At 41.7% G+C, this 19,411-nt stretch overlaps 1 protein-coding gene across 1 annotated transcript; it reads right to left on the bottom strand.

Annotated features, from left to right (window-relative positions):
- Positions 1–15,570: 15,570 nt before the first annotated feature.
- LOC130974758 (uncharacterized) lies at positions 15,571–18,169 on the bottom strand. The gene is made up of 2 exons (XM_057899614.1): positions 17,557–18,169; positions 15,571–17,381 (listed from the first exon to the last, which is right to left on the bottom strand). Exons 1-2 carry the CDS (start codon positions 18,167–18,169, stop codon positions 15,571–15,573), a joined length of 2,424 nt encoding a protein of 807 aa, XP_057755597.1.
- Positions 18,170–19,411: the final 1,242 nt, after the last annotated feature.

Below are 19,411 nucleotides of genomic sequence, written 5' to 3'. Positions count from 1 at the left end.
TTCCGGCCTGATTGAGAACCGACAGATGATTAGCCTATGCTGTGACAGAGCATCAGGGACGTATTTTCACTGAGAGGATGGGAGGTAGCCATTGACAACGGTGAAACCCTACATACAGCTTGCCATGGAAGGAGCCTTGCGTGTTTGATGAAGATGACAGTAGGAAAGCAGAGATTCGGAAGATGGAGCATCTCCAAAGCCTCAGCCTATTCTCCATTACTGCAAAACAAGTACCTTTTTCATGTTCTTTTGCTTTTTACCATCAATCCTGATAATTTCTGATATCCTAACTAAGATTTACAAGGTAACCATAGCTTGCTTCAAGCCGACAATCTCCGTGGGATCGACCCTTGCTCACGCAAGGTATTACTTGGACGACCCAGTGCACTTGCTGGTTAGTTGTGCGGGATTGCAAAAGTGTTATTGCAATTTCGTGAACCAAGTTTTTGGCGCCGTTGCCGGGGATTGTTCGAGTTTGGACAACTGACGGCTTATCTTGTTGCTTAGATTAGGACTGTTTTATTTTTGTTGGTTTAGAGTCTTTTAGTTGGAGTCTAGTTTCATATTTTAAGTTTGGTGTCCATTGCATGCTTTTGTTTTTTTTCTTCTAGTTTTTCGAAATTGCATGTTCTTAGTCCCTTTTTGATTCATAAAAATTCTAAGTTTGGTGTCCTCTTTGTGTTTTTCCTTTAAAATTTTCGAAAATTAGTGTTTGATTTTCTAAAAATTTTAAGTTTGGTGTCTTTTTGTTGTTTTTCTCTTCCCTTTTTTCAAAAATCAAATCTTTTTCATAAAAACTTTTCAATCGTATCTTTTTAATTGCTGTTTTCAAAATCTTTTTAATTAACTAATTGATTCAGTTCTCAATTTGCTTTGATCTTATTTTTCTTTTTGATTTTCGAATTTTTTTTTGTTTTTTGTTTTATTTTCCTTTTGTTTTATTTTATTTTTATTTTTTTCGGTTATTTAAAAAAAAACAAAATTTATCTCTTTGCAATCATTATCATTTCCCTTTTGTCCATTATGGACTCAAGTGGAATTAATCAGTCCAAGAGGACTCTGGGGTCATATGCTAACCCCATTACAGCTGCATATGGGAGTAGCATCTGTATACCTCCCATCAAAGCAAGCAGCTTTGAGCTAAACCCTCAACTCATTATCATAGTGCAGCAAAATTGCCAGTATTCCGGTCTTCCACAAGAAGAACCTACTGAGTTTCTGGCACAGTTCTTACAAATTGCTGACACAGTACATGATAAAGAGGTAGATCAGGATGTCTACAGACTATTACTGTTTCCATTTGCTGTAAAAGATCAAGCTAAAAGGTGGTTGAATAACCAACCTACAGCAAGCATAAAGACATGGAAACAGTTATCAGACAAATTCCTGAATCATTTCTACCCTCCAAAGAGGATGACACAGCTAAGGCTGGACATCCAAGGCTTTAAACAAGAGGATAATGAATCCCTTTATAATGCCTGGGAGAGGTATAGAGGTATGCTTAGAAAATGCCCCTCTGAAATGTTTTCAGAGTGGGTACAGTTAGACATCTTCTACTATGGGCTCACAGAAAAAGCTCAGATGTCTTTAGACCACTCAGCTGGTGGATCTATACACATGAGGAAGACAATTGAAGAAGCTCAAGAGCTTATAGACACTGTTGCTAGAAACCAATACTTATATTCTAGCAATGAGTTCGTTCCAAAAGAGGAGGTCATGGCATTAGTCACTGATCCTAATCCTCAAGAACAGATGAATGAGCTTAATCAACAATTGCTCCTGATGACAGAACAGTTAGCAGAATTTAAAGAAATGCTCCATGATACTAAAGTTGCTAACAAGAACATAGAACTGCAGTTGAATCAAGCAAAACTGCAAATATCTAAACAGATAACAGAAGGATGTCAAGCAGTTCAACTAAGGAGTGGGAAAACACTGAACACCACTGCTCAAAGGAGCAAGAAGCCAAACAAAGAACAATTGACAGAGGATAACCAAACCACTGTTCAAAATCCCTCTGAGGACAATAAGAGCCCAGAGAGGAATATTATTGGCGTTCAAACGCCAGAAAGGGAAGGAAAGTTGGCGTTAAACGCCCATTCCTTGCCCAGTTCTGGCGTTCAAACGCCAGAAAAGGGGGAGAAGTTGGCGTTTAACGCCCAATCTTCACCCATTCCTGGCGTTCAAACGCCCAAGGAGGATCAGGCACCTGAGAGTGCTGATAATTATCCCTCTAACAAGGCGTCTTCAACCACTTCTGTAAGAAATAAACCTGCAGCATCTAAGGTTGAGGAATATCAAGCCAAGATGCCTTATCCTCAGAAACTCTGCAAAGCGGAACAGGATAAGCAATTTTCCCGCTTTGCAGACTATCTAAGGACTCTTGAAATAAAGATTCCGTTTGCAGAGGCACTTGAGCAAATACCTTCTTATGCTAAGTTCATGAAAGAGATCTTAAGTCATAAGAAGGATTGGAGAGAAACCGAAAAAGTGTTTCTCACTGAAGAATGCAGTGCAGTCATACTAAAAAGCTTACCAGAAAAGCTTCAAGATCCTGGAAGCTTTATAATACCATGCACATTAGAAGGCGCTTGCACCAAGACAGCCCTATGTGATCTTGGAGCAAGCATCAATCTAATACCTGCATCCACTATCAGAAAGCTTGGGTTGGCTGGAGAAGTCAAACCAACCAGGATATGCCTCCAACTTGCTGATGGCTCCATTAAACACCCATCAGGCATAATAGAGGATATGATTGTCAAGGTTGGGCCATTTGCCTTTCCCACTGACTTTGTGGTGCTGGAAATGGAGGAACACAAAAGTGCAACTCTCATTCTAGGAAGACCATTCCTAGCAACTGGACGAACTCTCATTGATGTACAAAAAGGGGAAGTAACCCTGAGAGTCAATGAGGATGAGTTCAAGTTGAATGCTGTGAAAGCAATGCAGCATCCAGACACACCAGATGACTGCATGGGCGCTGACATTATTGACTCTCTGGTAGAAGAGATCAATATGACTGAAAGCCTAGAATCAGAGCTTGAGGACATCTTCAAAGATGCTCAACCTGATCAAGAAGAACTAGAGGAAGTAAAGGAATTTTCGAAAATTCCTCAGGAGGAGGATAAACCTCCCAAACCTGAACTCAAACCTCTACCACCATCTCTGAAATATGCATTTCTAGGAGAGGGTGACACTTTTCCAGTGATTATAAGCTCTGCTTTAGATCCACAGGAGGAGGAAGCACTGATTCAAGTGCTAAGGACGCACAAGACAGCTCTTGGGTGGTCCATAAGTGATCTTAAGGGCATTAGCCCAGCTAGATGCATGCACAAGATCCTATTGGAGGATAATGCCAAACCAGTGGTCCAACCACAGAGGCGGCTAAATCCAGCCATGAAAGAGGTAGTACAGAAAGAGGTCACTAAATTACTAGAGGCTGGGATTATTTATCCTATTTCTGATAGCCCCTGGGTGAGCCCTGTCCAAGTTGTTCCCAAAAAGGGAGGCATGACAGTGGTTCATAATGAAAAAAATGAACTGGTTCCTACAAGGACAGTCACAGGGTGGCGTATGTGTATTGACTACAGAAGGCTCAATACAGCCACCAGAAAGGATCATTTTCCTTTACCATTCATAGACCAAATGCTAGAAAGACTAGCTGGTCATGACTATTACTGCTTTTTGGATGGCTATTCAGGCTACAACCAAATTGCAGTAGATCCCCAGGACCAAGAGAAAACAGCATTCACCTGCCCTTCTGGCGTGTTTGCCTATAGGAGAATGCCTTTTGGTCTGTGCAATGCACCTGCAACCTTTCAGAGGTGCATGCTCTCTATCTTCTCAGACATGGTAGAGAAATTTCTGGAAGTCTTCATGGATGACTTTTCAGTATATGGAGACTCATTCAGCTCCTGTCTTAACCACCTATCACTTGTCCTGAAAAGATGCCAAGAGACTAACCTGGTTTTAAACTGGGAGAAATGTCACTTTATGGTGACTGAAGGAATTGTCCTTGGGCACAAAATTTCAAGCAAGGGAATAGAGGTGGATAAGGCAAAGGTAGAGGTAATTGAAAAATTACCACCACCTGCCAATGTTAAGGCAATCAGAAGCTTTCTTGGGCATGCAGGATTCTACAGAAGGTTTATAAAGGATTTTTCAAAAATTGCCAAACCTCTAAGTAATTTGCTAGCTGCTGACACTCCATTTATCTTTGATAATGAGTGTCTGCAGGCATTTGAGACCCTGAAAGCTAAGATGGTCACAGCACCAGTTATCTCTGCACCAGATTGGACATTGCCATTTGAATTAATGTGTGATGCCAGTGATCATGCCATTGGTGCAGTGTTGGGACAGAGGCATAACAAGCTTTTGCACGTCATTTATTATGCCAGCCGTGTTCTAAATGACGCACAAAAGAACTACACAACCACAGAGAAAGAGTTACTTGCAGTGGTTTATGCCATTGACAAGTTTAGATCCTACCTAGTGGGATCAAAGGTGATTGTGTACACTGACCATGCTGCTCTTAAATACTTACTCACAAAGCAGGATTCAAAACCCAGGCTTATCAGATGGGTGTTGCTTCTGCAAGAGTTTGATATAGAAATAAGAGACAGAAAAGGGACAGAAAACCAAGTGGCTGATCATCTGTCCCGAATAGAACCAGTAGCTGGGGCGTCCCTCCCTTCTACTGAGATCTCTGAGACTTTCCCAGATGAGAAACTCTTTGCCATTCAGGAAGCTCCATGGTTTGCAGATATGGCAAACTATAAAGCTGTGAGGTTCATACCCAAGGAGTACAGTAGAGTACAAAGAAAGAAATTAATTTCAGATGCCAAGTACTACCTCTGGGATGAACCATATCTCTTTAAGAGATGTGCTGACAGAGTGATCCGCAGATGTGTACCCAGAGAAGAAGCACAAAGGATCCTATGGCACTGCCATGGATCACATTATGGAGGACATTTTGGAAGTGAGCGAACAGCCACTAAAGTCCTCCAGTGTGGCTTCTACTGGCCTACTCTCTATAAAGATTCCCGAGAGTTTGTGCGTAACTGTGACAGTTGCCAAAGAGCTGGTAACCTGCCTCACGGATATGCCATGCCTCAACAAGGGATATTAGAGATAGAATTGTTTGATGTATGGGGAATTGACTTCATGGGGCCATTCCCACCATCATACTCAAACACTTACATTCTGGTGGCGGTGGACTATGTATCTAAGTGGGTAGAAGCAATTGCTACACCCACTAATGATACCAAGACCGTGCTAAAATTCCTCCAGAAACACATCTTCAGCAGATTTGGTGTTCCCAGAGTACTAATCAGTGATGGGGGCACTCATTTCTGCCATAAGCAGCTATACTCTGCTATGGTTAGATACGGAATTAGCCATAAAGTGGCAACTTCGTATCATCCACAGACAAATGGGCAAGCAGAAGTCTCTAACAGAGAGCTAAAAAGAATCCTAGAACGGACTGTGATAGCCCGAAGAAAGGATTGGGCAAAGAGCTTGGATGATGCTCTGTGGGCATACAGAACAGCATTCAAGACTCCTATAGGCACCTCTCCATACCAATTGGTGTATGGGAAGGCCTGTCATTTGCCTGTGGAACTAGAACATAAAGCCTACTGGGCAACCAGATTCCTAAACATGGATGCTCAGTTAGCTGGTGAAAAAAGATTGCTTCAGCTAAATGAGCTAGAGGAGTTCAGACTCAATGCCTTTGAAAATGCTAAAATTTATAAGGAAAAGGCAAAGAAGTGGCATGACAAGAGATTGTCAACCAGAGTCTTTGAGCCAGGACAAAAAGTTCTGCTCTTCAACTCCAGGCTCAAATTGTTTCCAGGAAAACTCAAATCCCGGTGGAGGGGTCCGTATGTGATTACAGGAGTGTCACCATATGGATATGTTGACCTCCAGGATATTGATTCAGACAGAAGGTTCATTGTTAATGGACAGAGAATCAAGCATTATCTTGAAGGCAATTTTGAGCAGGAATGCTCAAGATTGAGACTTGAGTGATTCTTAGCAGAAGTCCAGCTAAAGACAGTAAAGAAGCGCTTGCTGGGAGGCAACCCAGTCATTAGGAGGGTATATGATTAGTTCTTACAAAGGCAAGTATCAAAAATGAAGGAATTCACAGAGTTACAGAAGGATTCAGCTCAAAAAGCAGAGAAAATGAGCTTACTGGCGAAAAATGCCAGTAAGGGGCATTTTGGGCGTTAAACGCCAGAATGGGTACCATTCTGGGCGTTTAACGCCAGGAATGGTGCCATTTTGGGCGTTAAACGCCAGAATGGGCACCATTCTGGGCGTTTAACGCCAGGTGTGCAGCGTCCTGGGCGTTCTGAAAAACGCCCAGTGACAAAGGATTTCTGGCGTTTAACGCCAGCCAGGGCACCTGGCTGGGCGTTAAACGCCCAAAAGGGGTAGCAAATGGGCGTTAAACGCCAGAATGGGTGCCATTCTGGGCGTTTAACGCCAGCTTGGTGGGGGGACCACAATTTTGTTTTCAATTCAATTTTTTTTCAAACTTTCCTTTTCTCACCCATACTTTTCTACAAAATCACACTTCAATCATTCATCATTCACTTTCAAATCTTCAAAAATCAAAACCACTCTTCAAATTTATTTCAAATCAATCACAAACATTGTTCAAAAATTTCACCCTTTTCTCAATTTTTTTTCATATCTTCTCAAATCTCCTTTCAAATTTCTCTCTTCTTTTTCGAAAACTCCCCTCCCCACCTTATAAATACACGTTTGGCTCCCTCACTCCATCACACCATTCGAATTTCCTCTTCCTCCCCCTCTCTTCTCTCTTTTCTTTTGCTTGAGGACAAGCAAACCTCTAAGTTTGGTGTGCTTTTCCGTGATCACTAAGCCAAGATTCATCAAGATCATGGCTCCCAAGGGAAAACAAACCAATTTAAGAGGAAAGAAAGAGAATAATCCAAAGAATCTTTAGAATCAAGAGAAGTTCTTAACCAAAGAACATGAAGACCATTATCACAAAATAATGGGTCTAAGGTCAGTGATCCCGGAAGTGAAATTTGATCTGAAAGAAGATGAATATCCGGGGATCCAAGAGCAAATTCGAAACAGAGGATGGGAAGTTCTAACCAATCCTGAGACAAAGGTTGGAAGGAACATGGTTCAGGAATTCTACTCAAATCTGTGGCTAACAGATAAGCAGAGAATGACTGGAACCGCTTACCATACCTACAGAACCATGGTCAGAGGGAAAGTTATGTACTTTCATCTGGACAAAATAAGAGAAATCTTCAAGTTGCCTCAACTGCAAGATGATCCTGACTCCTTCAATAGGAGGATGGTGAGAGTAGATAAAGGGTTGGATCAAGTTCTAGAGGACATATGCCTCCCTGGAACTAAGTGGATAACCAATTCAAAGGGTGTCCCAAACCAACTCAAGAGGGGAGACCTCAAACCAATTGCAAGAGGTTGGCTAGATTTTATTGGGCGTTCCATATTGCCCACTAGCAACCATTCTGAGGTCACCATCAAGAGAGCAGTGATGATTCATTGCATTATGCTTGGAAGAGAAGTGGAGGTGCATCATGTGATTGCCTGTGAGATCTACACAATTGCAAATAAGAATTCCACTGAAGCCAAATTGGCCTACCCAAGCTTGATCTCCTTGCTCTGTAAAGAGGCTGGGGTGAAGATGGGAGTAGATGAGTTCATACCCATTGAACATCCAATCACCAAGAAGTCAATAGAGGGACAAGTGCAAGACAACTCTATCAAAAGGAGGGCGCAAGAATTCCTCCCTGAATTCCCAAGAATTGACTACTGGACCAGCCTAGAAGCATCTATTACCAAGTTGCAAGAAACTATGGAGCAACTGAAGGAAGAACAGCAGAATCAAAACTGCATGCTCTGCAAATTGCTGAAGGAACAAGAGAAGCAGGGGCGTGAAATTCAAGAGATGAAACGCCAAAAGCTCTCCTCCCAAGCTGAGGGAGCATCCACTTCTCAAAATCAAGGTTGTTGAGTCCTAACTCTGTGAAAACCTCTATCATTAGGAGCCTATTGTTTTCGTTTTTTATTTTATTTTGTTTCATCTTATATTTATTTTCTGAGTCTTGTTCTTAATTCATAATTAATAAAATTAAAGTTTATGCCTTAAAGCTATGAATGTCTTATGAATCCATCACCTCCCTTAAAAGAAAAATGCTTTAATCACAAAAGAACAAGAAGTACAGGATTTCGAAATTTATCTCTGAAACTAGTTGAATTAGTTTGATGTGGTGACAATACTTTTTGTTTTCTGAATGAATGCTTGAACAGTGCATATGTCTTTTGAATTTGTTGTTTTGAGAATGTTAAAAATTGTTGGCTCTTGAAAGAATGAGGAGAAAGAGAACTGTTATTGAGGATCTGAAAAATCATCAAAATTGATTCTTGAAGCAAGAAAAAGCAGTGAAAAAAAAAAGAGAAAAAAAAAATTTTCGAAAAAAAAAAAGAAAGAAAAAAAAAGAGTGTGCTTAAGAACCCTGGACACCTCTAATTGGGGACTTTAGCAAAGCTGAGTCACAATCTAAAAAGGTTCACCCAATTATGTGTCTGTGGCATGTATGTATCCGGTGGTAATACTGGAAGACAGAGTGCTTTGGGCCACAGCCAAGACTCATACACTAGCTATGTTCAAGAATCATTATACTAAACTGGGAGAATCAATAATACTATCTGAGTTCTGAGTTCTCATAGATGCCAATCATTCTGAACTTCAAAGGATAGAGTGAGATGCCAAAACTGTTCGGAGGCAAAAAGCTACTAGTCCCGCTCATCTAATTGGAGCTATGTTTCTTTGATATTTTGGAATCTATAGTATATTCTCTTCTTTTTATCCTATTTTGATTTTCAGTTGCTTGGGGACAAGCAACAATTTAAGTTTGGTGTTGTGATGAGCGGATAATTTATACGCTTTTTGGCATTGTTTTTAGTATGTTTTTAGTATCTTTTAGTTAGTTTTTATTATATTTTTATTAGTTTTTAGTTAAAATTCACTTTTCTGGACTTTACTATGAGTTTGTGTGTTTTTTTGTGATTTCAGGTATTTTCTGGCTGAAATTGAAGGTTCTGAGCAAAAATCTGATCCAGAGACTGAAAAGGACTGCAGATGCTGTTGGATTCTGACCTCCCTGCACTCAAAGTGGATTTTCTGGAGCTACAGAAGCCCAATTGGCGCGCTCTCAACGGCATTGGAAAGTAGACATCCTGGGCTTTCCAGCAATATATGATAGTCCATACTTTGCCCAAGATTTGATGGCCCAAACCTGCGTAGCAATTCGGCCTCAGAAATTCCAGCGTTAAACGCCGGAACTGGCATAAAACTTGGAGTTAAACGCCCAAACTGGCATAAAAGCTGGCGTTTAACTCCAGAAAAGGTCTCTACACGAAATTGCTTCATTGCTCAGCCCAAGCACACACCAAGTGGGCCCGGAAGTGGATTTTTCTGTCATTTACTCATTTCTGTAAACCTTAGGATACTAGTTTACTATTAATAGGATCTTTTGACATTGTATCTGTACCTCATGACATTTTACACGTTTCTTTGTATACTTTCCACAGCATGAGTCTCTAAACCCCATGGTTGGGGGTGAGGAGCTCTGCTGTGTCTTGATGGATTAATGCAATTACTACTGTTTCTTATTCAATCATGTTTGTTTCCATTCTAAGATATCACTTGCTCCTAACCCGGATGAATGTGATGATCCGTGACACTCATCATCATTCTCAACTATGAACATGTGCCTGACAACCATCTCTGTTCTACCTTAGATTAAGTAGATATCTCTTGGATTCTTTAATCGGAATCTTCGTGGTATAAGCTAGAACTGATGGCGGCATTCAAGAGAGTCCGGAAGGTCTAAACCTTGTCTGTGGTATTCTAAGTAGGACTCGATGATTGAATGACTGTGACGTGCTTCAAACTCCTGAAGGCGGGGCGTTAGTGACAGACGCAAAAGAATCACTGGATTCTATTCCGGCCTGATTGAGAACCGACAGATGATTAGCCTATGCTGTGACAGAGCATCAGGGACGTATTTTCACTGAGAGGATGGGAGGTAGCCATTGACAACGGTGAAACCCTACATACAGCTTGCCATGGAAGGAGCCTTGCGTGTTTGATGAAGATGACAGTAGGAAAGCAGAGATTCGGAAGATGGAGCATCTCCAAAGCCTCAGCCTATTCTCCATTACTGCAAAACAAGTACCTTTTTCATGTTCTTTTGCTTTTTACCATCAATCCTGATAATTTCCGATATCCTGACTGAGATTTACAAGGTAACCATAGCTTGCTTCAAGCCGACAATCTCCGTGGGATCGACCCTTGCTCACGCAAGGTATTACTTGGACGACCCAGTGCACTTGCTGGTTAGTTGTGCGGGATTGCAAAAGTGTTATTGCAATTTCGTGAACCAGTTATCAACCACTATCTTAAGATCTTTAGACAATACAAACTTAAATATTTTGCTTTCAAAGTTTAGTAGTTTACTACTATAAGAGAAACCAAAATTCTTTCTTCATCTTATAAATGTTTGCTTTGATGATATTAATCAATAAAGCAATTATATCCAAAAAACATCAAACCATTTCCAACTCTGATTTAAATTTATCCAAGCAACAAAGAAAAAGAATAAAGGTTTCGTCATAAAAAAAAGGATGAAGGTTCCTCGAAGTAGCAGCTGTACAATCCACATCATTTAACACAAACTAGAAGTTCAGAAATCTCGTTCTTCCATAGCTACTGGCTCAAAGCTATCGCCACCTAAATCTAACCTGCCACCTAACATATCACAAATTTCTAATCAAGAAGAGACTCAAACTTGCAGACTCACAGTAAAATTATATTCACTTGAAGAGACTCAAAACAAATCAGAAAAGCAAAAGGATTTCATAATAACCCAAAGCTAAACTTGACATTTTAATGCCCCTTCATCGTGTTACTAAATAAATTATCAAAACAGTCACAATCAAAGCACATGTAAATCACAAAACTTGACCCTACACTTGTCTACTTTGCCGTTGAACAAAGCTGGAAACACAAAACTAAGTTACAGGTAATTCTAGTTTCTAACCCTGCCAACCTAAATTTCAGCAACTCTAAATTTAAGCTCAGGTACTAATATGCAAGGTCAATTATTAGAGCGTCGTCCTCAAAATCTTAGTAAAACAACACATAATTTTGATTCAGCAACATTAAACCAAGATAATCCATATTGATCAGCATCATGCGATAATTCATCTTTACTGACTGAGGTATTATTATCAGCAACACCACACACAAAATAGCAGCTTAGAAGAACCAAAGCTAATCAATAATCACAACACATTCAATAATCAATAATCAGTAAATTAAAATAATAAAATCACAACACACAAAAAATAGCAGCATAGCAAAACCAAACAGAGAAATAAATTTCACACATCAGAAATTACCAAAACACAGAAAATAAAAAAAAGCTACAAACCCTAATATGGAAGACGTGGCGTGACTGAGTGTCGCGAACGACAAGGACAGCGGCGAGTAGGACGACTGAGAAATAGACAGCGGCGCACCTGAAAAGTGGATGATGGCTTGACCGAGAGGAGGAGGAAACGGCGGCGCTTGCAATGATTCTTCCTCTATGTGAGCGCGACGGCGGCGCAAGAGAGCACATTTGAAGCTAGAAGCCTTGAATAGAGCACGAAAGAGGGAGACACCGAGACAAGGAGCACCTTCGAACGGGACAGAGGCTGCGGTGGAACAGAGCTAGCGCCGACGGGACCGTGGCTGCGCGAAAAGGAGGGACTGAGCTCGCCGGCGTTCAGAGGAACGGCTAGCTCTAGGGTGATGGGAGGGACGAGGGAGGGTGTGTTGCTGCGCCGTTGGAGATTTGGAGTGGGTTAGGGTTCGTAACATAAGAGTTGGGAAGGGGGTTACTGAATGCTGAATGACGCGTTTTGAGTGTTTTTGTGCAAAGCAAAAAACCGGCCGGGTCCCGGTTCGGTTCGACTGACCGGTTACCGGCCGGTTTAGCAGTTCAATAACAATTTTTATTTTTTCCGGTTTTGACATAAAATCGAACCGTAATCCTCATCGGTTCACGGTTCAACCGGTTCGATCAGGCAGTTCGAACCGGTTTTCAGAACATTGCATGGGCGTGCTGACTCACCATGCAGGGGCGTGGTGCCTGGTGATCCGTGCAACGCAACAGAGATTCCCGCGGAGTTCCAATGCGGCTGCTCCACCACGCGGGGGGCGTGTTGCAGGCTGCCTGCATGCAGGGGACAACCCCCCCTCCGGAAACCAGTGAGCTCTTCTCCTTCTTGTATATAAATCCCATTGTTAATGAATCTGAAGCAATGAAATGAGAGAGAAGCAAGTTAGTGTGTGGGCTGTCTCAATATAGTGAGTAGTAGTGAAAAAAATTAGTCAATGTAGAAGTAGTGAGTAGTAGTAGTGACTAGCAGCAGTGAAAGAAATAAATTTTTAGTTTAAGGGATAAAAAAATGGTACGTAATTATTTGGCGTCCGAAGAACATATTATCAACTATTTGGATCATCCTATTTACGTAAGTTAGCAAATTTTAATTTTTTTCTGTATTTAAAGTTTTTTTTATGTATTTATATTTGTTTTATCTATATATAATTTGTAATGAGAATATTATTTTGTATATTTTATAAATATTTTAATAATATAGTAATAGTATTTTTATAAAATAAACGTTAATAATAATAATAATATGTAATTTTTTAATAATTTTTTTATTTTTGTTATTAGAAAATATATTCAGGAATGAATAAAAAAATATTTTTACTTTTTAAACATAAATATATTGCGTGTAGTAATAAATAAATATTATAATAAATTAAATATGTAAATTGTATAAAACATATGTTGTTATTAAAAAATTGAAGAAATAATAATTTGAAAAATAAATAATAATAATAATACGTGATGTTATTAAATATTATAGCAATCGAAAAAAAATTGTGAATGTTTATTAATATATTTATAAGGATTATTATTTAATTAATGTAACAGATATCTTTGTTGATGCAACCTAACAGGAATTTGTTGGTGCGTAAACTGGATACGCCATAGACGTGGAATCCATTGGTGGAGAACTACTTACGCGCCACGGGATTCTACCACGTCTCTAAAATTGGAGTCATAAGAGGATTTCACCCCATGTTAGCTGTTCTGGTTGAAAGGTGGAGGCCTGAGACCCACACATTTGTATTGCCGATCGGTGAGGTTACAGTGACATTAGAGGATGTCGCTAATATATTCGGCCTACCCATTTATGAAGAGCCTGTCAGTGGATGGACAGATAGCAGTAACGAGTTCGTTCAAAGTCAGGGCATAGCGATATTCGGTCGTGTGCCATCAGTCAGTCAGAATGCGAAGTCCTATATAAAGCTGGGTTGGATTCGACGTATTAGAGATACAGAGCTGTTGGACACTGAGGAGTCCATCAGGCAATACGTCAGATGTCAGATCTTCTGTTTGTTAGGGTCGACTCTATTCACGGACAAGTCGACCGCATATGCCCATGCGAAATATCTACCATTACTTCGTGATTTCGAGCAGATCCATACTTATAGTTGGGGGTCAGCATGTCTGGCACATCTTTACAGAGCACTATGCCGTGCATCACGATATGATACAAAGGAGATGGATGGCCCTCTGAATCTGTTGTTTGTTTGGGCATGGGAGCGAATGCCGTGTCTTGCTCCCATACCGAGACAAACGCTTCCACCGGCCGAGATACCAGTTGCCAGGAGGTAATAAGTCTTTTTTTAGTTATCTGTTATATTCATGATGGATGTTTGACATATGATGACTTATTTAAATTTTTTCAATTAACAATGTTCAGATGGAGTCATTCGGAACGGACCACAGCTTTCAGGCATGATATAGACTACATGCAGGAGGTAAATAGTTATGTTTCTTCTGATTCGTTTCTTCAACCATTATTGTTAAGGTTCTAATATATCAATAATACTGTGGCAGTTTGAGTGGTGGCCGTATGACGGGTTGATCGTCCCCAACGACTTGCATCCTCATCTTGAGATGTGTGACATCGTTGCTCCGTTGTTGTCGTTCGAGTGTGTCGAGTGGCACCCTGCGGACCGAGTGATGCGTCAATTTGGATATGTACAACCTCCTCCGGGGTACCAAGGGATATTCCAGTTGACCAGCATTGCATCGTTCTACGCAGAGTGCAGCTTCATGACTTGGCAATTTTGCATGGGCCATGGATAGTGGAGTGGGCCAACAGGCGACACAGCCAACTACGAGACCTGCACCCCGTTCCGTCCTGGGATTTTTTACCGACGGTTGAGTACCGGGATTGGTACATGCGCTCCAACGGACATCTGTTGCGATTGACGGGGTACGTTCCTCATCATCCACAGCCACCTGCCCCACAGCCACCTCCCCCTCAGCCACCTCAGCATGCAGTGTTTGAGCCATTTCCTTATTATATACCACAGCCACCTGCCCCACAACCACATCCCCTTCAGCCACCTCAGCATGCAGTGTTTGAGCCATTTTCTTATTATATACCACAGCCACCGGCCTACAATCATGGTAGCCATCACACTCAAGGCAGCCACCACTCTCAGCAGTCTCAGTACAGCCACCACTCTCAGCCGTCCCAGCACAGCCACCACTCTCAGCAGTCCGACCACAGCCACCACTCTCAACATCATGATCCCATACTTACCATCCCTTCCGGTCATGATTTGTTTGACTTCTCCAGCGACAAACTCGGAGATCAGCAACTACAGCATTGGACTGACGCTGGTTTGGGTGGCTGGTCAGATTTTAGTGGTATCCCTTCACCGTCAGTGCCGGATGATCCACGTAAGGCATCAGCAGATATGGGACATGGTTTGCGAGGTCGTAGTTCCGACCACACGTCAGAGAGTGCGTCATGTGATAGTGGTTTTATCCAGCATTAGCGGCCATACGCAGTTGTTGACACGTTCAACCCCGGTCCATCCGCTCCGACAGATGCAGGCGGGTCGGCCGCTCCGACAGATGCAGGTGGGTCGGCCGCTCCTACAGAGGCAGGTGGTTCCGGAGCTCCGGGGGTGGATGACTCAGTTCGAGGTCACCCATATGACCTACGGACGGAGCGAAATCCACCTGATAGGTATACTCCATCGCAGTTAGAGACGGGCATTATGCGTAAGGGACTGCACTGGTTGTTAACTTAATGTAAATCGTGTTTAATGTTTGGTTTGTTAATTAACGTATGTCGTGTTTAATGTTTGGTTTATTAACTTATGTAATCAGTTAATGTTTGTTTTGTTAATCAGTTTAATGTTTGGTTTATTAAGTTATGTAATCAGTTAATGTTTGTTTTGTTAATCAGTTTAATGTTTGGTTTATTAACTTATGTAATCAATTAATGACAATGTTAAGCGACCATTTTAATATCAATGGATAGACTTCAATTGAAAAATACAAAACACGTCTAATTTCAAAAGCATCGACTAACAAAATACAAATTAAAAAATACAAACATGACAATATTAAACTACGAAGCAGCACCACTCGGTCCAGCACGCTGAGGACACCTACTCCGACTATGACCCTGAGCACCATAGAGACGGCATATCCGAGGACTTCGCATGTCGCGTGAGTCTATTTCATTCAAGTATCGGGTCAGTTTGGGCCTGCCTTTAGACGTTCGCCTCTGCGCGGGATTAGCGACCAATGTGGGTCCCTCATAAGCAGGCCATGTATCAGGATCACCTAATGGTGTGAACTCAAACCTATATACTTTACGAACCTCTATCATCTTGTACACATCATGCACATACAACTGCCAATCGAGACGCTGGTTAGCACAGCAAGCAATAACATGGCGACATGGTATTCGTTCAACCTGAAAGTGCCCACAGTCACACGTCCATCGCACAAGATCAACAACTAGCACCTTTCCAGTAGTCATTTTGCGCACCTCAAACACCTCATTTCGTCTATCAAAGCGGTGCACAACTATATTCCCAGCCTGTTGCATACTTGCTTCTATCCGCTGTTGCACAAATGCGGAGTACGTATATCCAGCACGCTTGCGTTCGCGAGTTTCGGCACTCTTCCGCGTAAAAAGTTCATTTAACCTATAATATGTTGCTCGGACCAGCGCCAACACAAGTAGATTACGGACACCCTTCAACACTGAGTTAATGCACTCGACAAGGTTCGTTGTCATATGGCCCCATCGATGTCCCTCGTCGAATGCCAATACCCAATGTCTGAGTCCAATGGCATCGCACCACCTGGCATATGCCTCGCCTCGCTCTTCCAACCTCTTATAGTTGATATTGTACTCCTCCACCGTTCTTAAATACCCTATGTTGACAACAAGATTTTGCAAGTGAGGGACTTTGAATGCCCTTAAGAAGTTACTGCCGATGTGTCTTATACAAAACATCCACCATGCTCTTGGAGGTTGCCAGTCGCCACCGGAACGATTTACTGCTGCCCGTATTAACTCATGTCGGTCTGAGATCATACCCACGCCGTCTTTTCTAACAACATACATTCGCAGATTCTTGAGAAAGAAGTGCCACGCATCAGCTGTCTCCCCTTCCACCAAGGCAAAGGTGATAGGCACAATGTTCTGGTTCCCATCTTGTGCAACAGCAACTAGAAGTGTACCTTTGTATTTTTCGTATAGGTGTGTGCCGTCAACCTGAACCAGGGGCTTGCAATGTCTGAATGCCCTAATGCATGGATTGAAACTCCAAAATACACGATGAAGTACTTTTACACCTTGCGCCTCCTCATTCCCGTTGTACAGTGGTCGTGTTTCTATTTGGACAACTGAACCAGGCATCTTCTGCACCATGACCGAGAGCCACCATGGCAAGGCTTGATAAGAATCCTCCCAACCACCGAAAACGTTGGCTATGGACTTCTGCTTTGCCAACCAAGCCTTTCGGTAACTAATGGTATAGTTGAACCTTGATTGGACTTCCGCAGTTATAGATTTCACCTTGATGGATGGGTCCGTCTTGACCAATGGCCTTATAGTATCAGCAACTGTATCTGAGTCCAGCTTGGAATGATCTTGTGAAATCGTTTCGATTGTGCACGTGTGCCTACCGTTGTATCTTCGTATCTCCCAATAACCTTTTTTCTGTATCAAGCTAGCTCGGATAAGCCAATCACATCCACGCATGTACATCTTGCATTTTGCATAGAACGTCTGTGGCTCAGACTCATACACCTCATAGTCAACTCCTTTAGCAATAGTGAAAATTCTAATTGCTGCGACGATCGACTTTCTAGAACTGTATTCCATTCTAATCTGGAACTCCCCATCCTCAGCATCGGCAATGCCTATGTCAACAAAATTAAAAAATAGTAAAAAAATTTAAAGTTAAAATTTAAAATACATATCTTTACTAACATTTTAAGAATATTCAACTATTTTAATTTTTAGCGGTTCGGTTAGACCGGTTTACCAAGTTAGACCGGTTTACTAACAAAAAATTATTATTTAGTCACCACGTACCTATGTTTGTATATTCCGGAAACTCGGGGGCATGCATGGCCTCGAGATCCAACTCACGTATAAAAGATGGAACGTCCATCGGTTGACTGCTCGACGGACCCACCACTACATTCTCTGCTGCTGCCTCAACTCCCACATTACCATTCTCATCTTCGTCGCCGGCCTCATAAGGGGCTTCGAAGTCATCTTCGCTGTCACTATTCATTCCTTGATACACTGCAGCTCTATCATCATGTATATCTATATCATTCTGAACCGTCACTGCATCTACAGTTTCAAAATCAACGTACACCTCAATCTGTGGGTGTCGTATCTGAGTCTGCCGGTGAACTTGAAACATCTTCTGCATACTCGCTTCATCAGTGATCGGCATGGCATCAAACTGTATTAGACCACCAAAAACCACAACCGAATTCTGGTACAGAATTCTGCTCACTCTCATTAACGTACCATTCTCCATGCATTGACAGAGGCCGTTCTGCAACTCCATTAACGTCATCGTGCATGGAACCACAAACGAAAACGGATTCTGGGACACAAACCTCACTCCCTCATGAGTATTACGTATTATCTCACCATTGCGATACACCACCAAATTTGCAGTGCCCTCCATTACACCAACAACAGCCTCAAAGAATCCTCACAACACACTCAATCTCACTCAATATGGAAAACACTCTCGAGCTCTACCTTATATAAAGCAGTGCACTTAACACGCCCCCCACGTGCTGCCTGCTTCAACTAATCACGCTTTGACACGTGTCAGAACGCCCCTTCATGCTGAGTCATCACGCCCCCCACGTATTGCTTACTTGGACCAATCACTCCTCGCCACGTCAGCATGCCCCCCACGTACTGATTCATCACGCCCCCACGTGCTGCACACGTCAGCACGCCCCATGCGTGCTGCTTAGGTGGCTCAACCACAGCATGCCACCTAGCCTCCATGCCCCCACGTGTTGAAGACACGTCAGCACGCCCCCTGCATGCTGACTCAGCACGCCCCCTACGTGCTGCTTAGGTGACTCAACTACAGCATGCCACCTAGCCTCCACGCCCCCCACGTGTTGAAGACACCACGCCCCCTGCGTGTTACCCCTTCATCTGACACGTCCATCTATTTGTAATACACACATTTACTCCATTTTCACCCAATACACCAAAATGTTTTTCATATTTAAATTAATGAGCCGTATTAATCTTTCAACTATCAATATAAAACTTTATTGAATCTTTTTTACATGGACCATTTTGTCACAAACTAATATTTCAAGGGTCAAAATAATGGTTTATTAAAATGATATTTACTGGTGGAGACAGTAGCCGCCAGAGTTACACAAAGAATCTGAGTAAGAGGCCATGAAGCATACCTCATAGAATCAATGTATGTAGATACCGTCTCCACATCAATGCCGCAAGACTCAGCCTATTTTTTCAACATTTCTGCATTATAGACACGCTGAGCTCCTGAAATAATCTCCTCACCTAAGGGGCCAGCAATACAGAACTTAGAATAAGTGTAAATAACTATATCTATGAAAAATACTTGCATGCTCCAAAACAACCATATCCATTTATTTTCATTTCTTATACCAATGCAATATATGACAAAATTTCTTATATTTCTTACCTCTCATAAAGACATCAAATGAATTGGAGTATTGTGGATTATCCGAGCAAGACATTGTGAAAAAAAAAAGGCTTTACAGCCAAGGGGTACTGGTGAAGGATATAGAACTCCGTCTTAAACCTATAAACAAAAATTACAAAAAGTTAATCCAAAATAACAGGTCATTAAAAAGTAAATAAAATATTTACACTTCTTTGTGTGTGTGAGAGAGAGAGAAAGAGAGAG

This window comes from Arachis stenosperma, chromosome 4 (assembly GCF_014773155.1).
Source record: "Arachis stenosperma cultivar V10309 chromosome 4, arast.V10309.gnm1.PFL2, whole genome shotgun sequence".
NCBI classification, from domain to species: Eukaryota; Viridiplantae; Streptophyta; class Magnoliopsida; order Fabales; family Fabaceae; genus Arachis; species Arachis stenosperma.
The sequence above is the reverse complement of the archived record's forward strand: the minus strand, read 5'-3'. Positions and strand labels throughout refer to the sequence as shown.

Excerpts from the sequence above, each read along its gene's own strand:
- LOC130974758 (XM_057899614.1), bottom strand. The coding sequence starts at position 18,169 with ATGGAGGGCACTGCAAATTTGGTGGTGTATCGCAATGGTGAGATAATA. Across the intron at positions 17,382-17,556 it reads TCCGGAATATACAAACATAG|GCATTGCCGATGCTGAGGAT; the intron begins GTACGTGGTGAC and ends TTGTTGACATAG.